The 8,949-nt window shown below is 46.7% G+C and overlaps 1 protein-coding gene across 1 annotated transcript; it reads left to right on the plus strand.

The window, feature by feature from the left end:
- Positions 1-604: 604 nt before the first annotated feature.
- On the plus strand, positions 605-3,651 carry Rpl7 (ribosomal protein L7). Its single transcript, XM_040741419.1, has 7 exons — positions 605-741; positions 1,378-1,486; positions 1,615-1,781; positions 2,045-2,182; positions 2,283-2,392; positions 3,080-3,289; positions 3,587-3,651. Exons 1-6 carry the CDS (start codon positions 728-730, stop codon positions 3,286-3,288), a joined length of 747 nt encoding a protein of 248 aa, XP_040597353.1. The 5' UTR covers positions 605-727; the 3' UTR covers position 3,289; positions 3,587-3,651.
- The last annotated feature ends 5,298 nt before the right edge of the window (positions 3,652-8,949 follow it).

The raw sequence follows: 8,949 nt of genomic DNA on the forward strand, positions 1-8,949 counted from the left end.
CTCCTGCCTGGCCCCGCGGTCTCCGGAGCACCCCCTGTCCTCCTCGGACCGTCCGGTCATCGCTCTTGCCGGTCTCGCCACTTTCGCCAATCGAGGGATTGCGGACTCCGAGGCCTGCGATCAGGCGCTGCGGAAGACAGCCCCACTGGAGGGCTAAACGAGGACCTCGGCAGCGCGGCCGCGTTGGGGGAGCAGGGCTGCGTGGCCACGGGCGGCAGAGAGCCCGCGAAGGTGGCCGACAGTGACTTCCTATCTCGGCTAGCCGCTGGGGACGTGAGCCCCTAGATTCTAGAGAATCTAACGGGAATTACCGCCGCGAAGGCTGCCCAGGATCGGGGTCAACGTCGCCCTCCCGCCCGGCGGGCTATGGAGTGATGCATGCTGGGACTTGTAGTTCACACCCTTGGACGTGGCTTTTGGCTAAGCCCAACCTCAACGCAACCTGGGGGAATTAAACCACAAGCTGACAAGGTGTCAGCGTTGTGCTCATTAAAAAAAAAAAAAATGTACTCAGTGCACTTGTTTTCCCACGAGTTTTACCCTGAAGTTGATTGGCAGTGACAAAGTCAGGCTGTTGTTAATTTTGCGCCTGCAAAGTGAGCTCTCAATTCTAGATTCTTTTCTGGCTTATCTTTGGACAGCTATAAGTCCTGGGGCTTTGCGCTCGCGGACCTTTAAGGGGACTGCGCATGCGCCAGCTTCCTCTCTCTTTTTGCCGACTGGAACCATGGAGGCTGTTCCGTGAGTAGACTCTCCACTTCTCCTGAATCCTCCTCCATCCCCGAAACTGGAGGCATTTGGCTTCCCTTTTCCAGCATCTGGCCTTAGCCAGCCCCAGTGTCTACCCATCCGAGTGTTTATGACGCCGTGTGACACTGACGGGGGGGTGCGGATGGCCTGGGCGCTGAGGCCTCGGAAACTCCGGGAGCAAACGGGGCGGATGTGTGCGGAACCCGGCACCTGGGCGGAGGTCCACCTTGCGGTGGAGCGCATTTCGAAGGGCCCTGGAACTAGGCTCCTTGGTGGCTAAAGTTGGCTTCGGCGTCTGCCGACCGGCCGAGCCCGCCAACATGTGGGTCTTGAGACTTGAACCGAAAGAGCTTTCTAGAGTGCTGGAACCTTCGCCCAAAAGTTAGTAGAGGCCGGGACTGATGACCGAGGGTAGGCCTACCGTGTTTGCCTTTAAGGCGTGTGTTACATGCAAGGCGAAGAGATGGGCATGGAGGAAATGTAAGCTCTGCATCTTAAAGGAGAACGTGCTAGAACAGCATGCCAGTGGGTAGGGCGGGTGACTTTTAACAGCATAGTGCTGAGTGCCGGTGAGTTTGATGCACCGCCAGGAGGATTCTGACCTAGTAACAATCTTGTTAATGCTAGGGAGAAGAAAAAGAAGGTTCCTGCTGTGCCAGAAACACTTAAGAAAAAGCGAAGGAATTTCGCAGAGTTGAAGGTGAAGCGCTTTCGGAAAACGTTTGCACTGAAGACAGTAAGTAAACTTTGGGGTCCCTTGGTTGGAACTGGGACTATCTCTCTTAGGAAGCTGTCCTATGCTGTGGCAAGACAGTTTTCTAGAACTGCTGTTTGGGAACTAAATTGTGAGTAACTGGTTTTCAGCTGCGGAAGGCACGGAGGAAGCTTATCTATGAGAAGGCAAAGCATTACCACAAGGAATACAGGCAAATGTACCGGACGGAGATTCGCATGGCTAGGATGGCGAGAAAGGCTGGAAACTTCTACGTGCCTGCAGAACCCAAGCTGGCGTTTGTGATCCGAATCCGAGGGTAAGTTGGCTTTGAGTCACATTCTGGGAGCGCTGGTGCTGAGGCATCGGCAGGACTGTAGGTGTAGCTGGAAGAGTTAAGTTCAGGGTCCTGAGCTTGTCTTAAGAATTTGTGGTATTGCAGCAAACACTGTATGACAAAGTTTTGAGGATGAAAGATAAAAGGCAAGTTGTGGCGAGTCTATTTATGGGACTTGCATGTGCTCTGTTATGTTTGAAGTTCTGGTGGATTCTGATTAAACATTTTTGGTCTCTTTCTGGCAGTATCAATGGTGTGAGCCCAAAGGTCCGCAAGGTGTTGCAGCTGCTCCGTCTTCGCCAGATCTTCAATGGCACCTTTGTTAAGCTCAACAAGGCTTCGATTAACATGCTGAGGATTGTGGAACCATACATTGCATGGGGGTGAGTTTTCTGTCTAGTAGCTTGGTCATATGACAAGATGAATCTGGCTGCTTCAACGGCTGTATCCTTCCTCATCACTTTCCTGCTTTTCATACTTTAGGTACCCCAACCTGAAGTCAGTCAACGAGCTCATCTACAAGCGAGGCTATGGCAAAATCAATAAGAAGAGAATTGCCTTGACAGACAATTCCTTAATTGCTCGATCTCTTGGTAGGTTGTGCTTTTGGGGGCCAGGGGTTGATGCTTGATTGTTGTGTTTCCCTTATTTTGCATACATGTGCTATAGGCCTAAAGTTGATGTCCCTCCACTTCATGGTGGCCTTAGTTGTTGCTGAAAGCAAGAGCTGCATTCTGACCTAGCTACCCCTGCCCCTTGATGTGCCCGGAGTACAGGCGGGCTACTGTGCCCGTGTTGTTTGGGGTGCTTCACTGTCCTCACTGTTGTGCACAAAGCACTTTCTGTCTCCTGCGCCGGTTTCCCTGTCTGGCCTCTATGACTGATCTTTACATGATCCCCAAATCCTTGATGGTTTTAAGAAAAATAAATGTGGAGCTGGGCGTTGGTGGCGCACGCCTTTAATCCTGGCCTAGGCAGGCGGATCTCTTGAGTTCGAGACCAGCCTGGACTACCAAGCGAGTTCCAGGACAGGATCCAAAACAATACAGAGAAACCCTGTCTCGAAAACCAAAAAGAAAAATAAATGTGGAACATCACATTTTTATTTTTAATACAAGGTCTCCCTGTGTCTCTGGCTGGCAGAAACTCAGATTTGCCTGCCTCTACCTCCAACTGATGGGATTAAAGGTGTGTGCCCTGTCCGGATTATTCTGCCTGTAATTGTTATTGTATTGTTAAGGACTTTAAATTTTGGTGATCTTAGATTCAAATTGTTTCAGGTAAATACGGCATCATCTGCATGGAGGACCTAATTCATGAGATCTACACAGTTGGAAAACACTTCAAGGAAGCAAATAACTTCCTGTGGCCCTTCAAGTTATCTTCTCCACGAGGTGGAATGAAGAAGAAGACCACTCATTTTGTGGAAGGTGGCGATGCTGGCAACAGGGAAGACCAGATAAACAGGCTTATTAGGCGGATGAACTAAGGTGAGATGATGTCCTGACATAACTAGGCTTTTTTTTGTTTTTTGACATACATTTCTGTTCTGGAATTTACTGTATACCAGACTGGCCTTGAACTCAGATCTGCCTGCTTCTGCCTTGAAAGTGATGGGATTAAGGGTGTGTGCCACCACTGCCTGGCAGTTTTAAGGGAGGGCATGTAATCTTGAATGCTTTCTGTTAAATGCTGATTGGGTGTGTCATTGAATTTTAATGTGGGGGGTCTTGCAAATTTGTGGCTTGGACAGTAGTCTCTAACTTGTGTATGTTTTTCCCTTTCAGGTGTTGCCCGTGGTTTTTTTGTAATCTGGTCAGTTAATAAACAGTCACAGCTTGGCAACCTGAAATGTGTTGGAGTCTTTGTTGATCTACCTTTAGCTACCTACCTACCACTAGTGAATCTTAGAACATGAAAAATTAACAGTATATCTTGTGAAAGACCATTTGTAGAAGGAGATTCTCTGAAAACAGTCAATTTTTTTTTATTTAATCTTAAGATGAATGAATCAAACTTGGAGTACTTGTGATTTCTAGGAAAATGGTAAGTTTGGTGTGCTAGCCATGTCTCGGGCTTTGATTTTTCCTGGCACCCTACACCTGAATGTGTTGTTGTTGTTGTATCCCATCCTGTTTCCGTTTTATATATATGGTTGCTTGGCCTGCGTGTGTCTGTGTAACATCTGCATGTTTTTATATGTGGATGCTTGGCCTGCGTGTGTCTGTAACATCTGCATGTTGCTGGTGGAGTTGGAGTTACCATGGATGTGAACTGGTGTGCTGAGACGCCAACTCCGGAAAAGCATCGCTGCTTCTAGCTGCAGCCATCGAGCCCTGCCTTCTTGATATTCTTAGCTTTTGGTCCTAAGTGGATGAGTTCATGTACTTTTTAATGTACATTTTAATTTCAGAGCAGTTGCAGTGAGATTGATGAGCAAAACATAAGGTTTTTGGTTGTCTTTGGTTTTTTGGGGGGGGGTTGTTTGTTTTTGGTCTTTTGAGACAGGGTCTCTATTGTTTTGGGAGGCTGGCCTTGAACTCAGATCTGCCTGCCTCTGCCTCCCAAGTGCTGGGATTAAAGGCGTGCACCACCAACGCCCAGCTTTGGTTTTTGTTTTTGGTCTCCGTATGTCTTCTCATCCCCTCCCACTGAACCTCTTCATCTGAAGTCGTAATTTTGTGTCTTGGGTGTGATGCCTGCTGTAATCTGGTGCCTGCCTGAGCATAGGATGTAGTTATTTGCCTTTCCCAGTAGCAGCTATTAACTACCTACCTCAGAATGTAACAAAGTTGTCGAGTAGATGATCTAAATTTGGGGACACTGTTGGAGAATTGGTTTAAAGTAGATAGCTGAAAAGTTCTTGTCACATGTTAGATATTGGTGGTGGCCCTAGAAGAGAATTTCTCTGAATTGAGAGTCTTGAGTTTGGAGAGAAATGCTGATACTTTATTCATAAACATGTTATGGATGTGATACTCCACCTTTAATCCCAGCACTTCAGAGGCAGGTGAACCTGAATTCTGTAGGGCTGTGCATAGACATGGTCTTGAAGGGAAAAAAACCATGAATGCTCACCTGTGCTTGTGGGTGGAGTAAAAAGGCTCTTGTGAGCCACATGGTGTAGATACTGAGAATGGAGCCTGGGTCTTCTGCAAGATGGCTCTTGTCTCTGAGCCCTGTCTAGTCATCTGCTTGGTTTGTCTTAGCAGCTACATCCAGAGGGTATAGTCTGTCTTTGCATGGCTACAACAGCACTTAAAACTGTTGGTGCCTCCTTGGTTTCCAGGTTTATAGGAAATAGTGAGGGTGATGGGTGGCCTCGGATCTGGGTCAAGAATGCAGTAAACTTGGGTGGTGGTCTTTATCAGTGTTAGGGCTAGTTTGTAAGGGTAGGTAGCCCTTCCTGGAACACATGTAGTCCATGCTGTTTAACCTGTACTGTCATCACAGCTATGTGCCACCACTGGCAGCCAATGTTAATTTTAGAGAAGTTATATGTTCACAGAACTGTGCCCTTAGGAATCTGTGAACCTACATTATCACCAAAATTAGGAAATCTGAGCCATGTAGGCACAGTAGGAATGCCGGAGTGGAGTAGACACAGGAGAAAAACTATATTCCCTTTTCAGAATTGGTATACTTGTGTGTTAGGGGTGGGGTTGCATGCAGTAACCAGGTGCTCAGAAACAGTGCATGAGAAAGATAAAGGAAAAAACTATTTTCCCCTCACTTAAAAAGTAAATGGGACAAGAGAGATGACTCTGGAGAAGAGCACTGGTTGTTCTTCCAGAGGATCTTGTGTCTGAAGTACTGGGAACCCCCACCCCGGGGAAGCCTAGCTTTTTGGAGCATTTGGCACATCTGAAACTTGGTTGCTCTTTTAGCCACTCAATAGAAGACCTGATTATTAATCACTGTAAAATAGCGTTTGAGTAGCATTCAAGTTCCTGTGCATTGCAGCCTCTTCACACCCTTTTTCTGTAATTTCAATATTTTAATGGGGTAGCAGTCATTTAGGAAGTTGTATTAAGTCAGAAGGGGAATACTGTCCTGGCTAGTTTTTTTTTTTTTTTTTTTTGTCAACTTGACACTAGTTTTGAGAATAGGAATCTTCTATATTTAAAAACCCCGCCGGGCGGTGGTGGCACGCGCCTTTAATCCCAGCACTCGGGAGACAGAGACAGGCGGATCTCTGAGTTCGAGGCCCGGGCTGGACCGACAGCCTCCAAAACAATAGAGAAAAAACCCACTCCCTGTCGGGCGTTGGTAGCTCATGCCTTTAATCCCAGCACTCAGGAGGCAGAGGCAGGTAGATCTCTGAATTTGAGGCCAGCCTGGTCTACAGAGTGAGTCCAGGACAGCCTTGTATTGCTTAATACAGAGAAACCCTGTCTCAAAAAACCCACTCCCAGAAGGAGACTGGCCCTGTGGGCAAGCCTGTGATAACTTTTCTTGATTGATAATGAATGGGTAGGCCCAGGTTCTTGTAGGCAGTGCCACCCCTGGGGCACTTGGTTCTAATGGTTTATATATTAAAAGGGCACAGCAAGCATGTAAACCCCATTTCTCCATGGCCTCTGCATCAGTTCCTGCCTGAAATCCTTTCTTCCTGATGTTGCTCTTGGTCATTGTGCCTATCAGTACAGTGGAAACACCAAGACAAGATATTTAAAATACAAAAGAAAGCTTAAAATTGTTCGTTGAGGGCTGGAGAGATGGCTCAGAGGTTAAGAGCATGGACTGCTCTTCCAGAGGTCCTGAGTTCAATTCCCAGCAACCACATGGTGGCTTACAACCATCCATAATGAGATCTGGTGCCCTCTTCTGGTATGCAGGCATACATGGAGGCAGGATGTTGTATTCATAATAAATAAGTCTTTTAAAAAAATTGTTCGTTGATACCTAAAAGCCAACCAATTCACATGCACTAAGCACTGTTTGCACCTGCTTGTTCTGTTACGTCTGCCTTATTGCGTGTCACATGGAATGCTGCCAACTTTGTCCAAGCCTGTCTTAGATTTTTTTTTTCTTTTGGAAAATTGATGCTGCTACTTAACAGCAATGGTGTTTGACCACTCTTGGAAAAGTCCAAATCCTTCCTTAAATCAACTTGACAAAGTCTTGATCCAATTACTTTCAACACCACAGAGATGTTTCACTTAATTACGACATGGCATCAATAAAGTCCTTCTGCTGGGCTAGGAAAGTGGTAAAGTCTCATGCTGCCTGACGTGAGTCTGCTGCTCAGAGCCCACAGTGGGAGAAGAGGACCCACCAACTCATGAAGTTGTCCTCTGACCCCACTCCATGTACATGTGCACACAAACATTTCTGGTTTGGTTTAAAACTTAGTACATGAAATTCAGACAACCTTGTGGGAAGATTCCAAGTCTCCTGCCTTCAAGTGAAGATTATTACCATTCGCTAAAAAACTTGGTAAAACTGAGGGACTGGAGAGGTGGTTCAGGGGTAATCAGTTCCAACATCAGCCCCCTAACTTTTGGCCAAGAAAAGCCATTTCTAGTCCCAAGGTCAAGCACTGAAGCTCCAGTCTTACTACCCCTCTGAGTTCATACTCTCCCCATTAGACTTCTCTGTCTCCGTACTACCCCTCTGAGTTCATACTCTCCCCATTAGACTTCTCTGTCTCCGTATTCCTGCCATGGTCAGGTCTCCCTCAAGCAGGGCCCTGGTGCTCTCGGGCTGCCAACATCTACTGGACAGATCTGCCTTGAGCACTGCTGAGGCCCCAGTGCCTGCTGAAAAGCCAGTAAGTCAACTTCACAAAACAGCATTTGAAATTCCAGGCCTCCTGCTAGCTGGCACATTGTGGCTACTGGGCATTTGTGGTAGAGGGTAGAAAGGTGGAACACGAAGAATGGATTTGTGTGTGTGTGTGTGTAGCCTTAGGACAGTTGTGTAGGAGTAATGGAACTTAATAGAACGTTACAGGGACACAATTCATGTTACATAAATTAGAGAACTTTATAAGGGAAGCTGGAGATACAGATTTCTATTAATACTGTCTCCAAGACTTAGGGTGAAATATGGACTGCTTAGGCTAAATAGACAGTGTTTTCCATTAAATCAGTTTTCTAAATTTTAAATTATTGTACTGTGTATGCATGTATGCACTTACTCTGGACGTGTGTGTGTCTCGGACCTTTACCCCTTTACTGGCTCCTAATTTTTTTGGGGGGGGGTTTACGAGACAGGGTTTCTCTGTATTGTTTTGGAGGCTGTCGGTCCAGCCCAGCCTCGAACTCACAGAGATCCGCCTGCCTCTGCCTCCCGGGTGCTGGGATTAAAGGCGTGCGCCACCACCGCCCGGCGTTGCTGGCTCCTAATTTACTGTTTTAAAATATTATACTCACCTTGTGTATGTGTATGTTGTTCATATGCCACAGTGTGCCTGTGGAGCTCAGAGGAAAACTCCTAGGATTCCTTTCCTGCCATCTTGTGGGATCACGGATAGATGGAACTCAGGTCATCAGGCCCTGGAAAGTATTCCTACCTAGTGAACAAGCTATCTCACCATCTCTAACTTATGAAAAAAGGGAGAAGGAGGTGGAGGGGTAGAGGAAGGAAGGACGGAAGGAAGGAAAACACAGGCTGTGGTGTAACCCAGACTGGCCTTGAACTGGCAGTCCCCCTCAGACTCCGTCCACATGCTGAAATTACAGGTGTACAGCATGAGTACCTTGTCATCAAACATTATGTTAGTAATTGTTAGGATATTTGTACCGGCTGTATGTGGAAGGGATTAGGTACCCTTTACCTTAGATAGAATCACTATTTTGTTTTTAAACGAGAAAAAACTTTTTTGGGGCTAGAAGAATTTAATTGTATTTTTCATCCTGTTAAAAATTCTAAAGAACTATGTGAGCTTGCCACTTTTATGGGAATTCATATTTTGCCTTTCGTCATTTCTTCTGACTCAGATGTGGATAAGCGTGTGCTGGGGGTGGCTCAGTGGGCTAGTTGCCCAAGTGTGAGGTCTGGAAGCATGAGAACACGTGTAAACCCTGGACATGATTGAGTATGTCTGCAATCCCTTTGCTCCTATAGGAAGATGGGAGGCAGAGTTAGCAGAATCCACAGAAGCCTGAGGGCCAGCCAGTCTGGTGTAGACAATTGTAAACAACAC

Source organism: Mesocricetus auratus, unplaced genomic scaffold (genome assembly GCF_017639785.1).
Source record: "Mesocricetus auratus isolate SY011 unplaced genomic scaffold, BCM_Maur_2.0 Super-Scaffold_6730, whole genome shotgun sequence".
Classification (NCBI taxonomy): domain Eukaryota; kingdom Metazoa; phylum Chordata; class Mammalia; order Rodentia; family Cricetidae; genus Mesocricetus; species Mesocricetus auratus.

Excerpts from the sequence above, each read along its gene's own strand:
- Rpl7 (XM_040741419.1), top strand. Across the intron at positions 1,487-1,614 it reads AAACGTTTGCACTGAAGACA|CTGCGGAAGGCACGGAGGAA; the intron begins GTAAGTAAACTT and ends ACTGGTTTTCAG. Across the intron at positions 2,183-2,282 it reads GAACCATACATTGCATGGGG|GTACCCCAACCTGAAGTCAG; the intron begins GTGAGTTTTCTG and ends TTCATACTTTAG.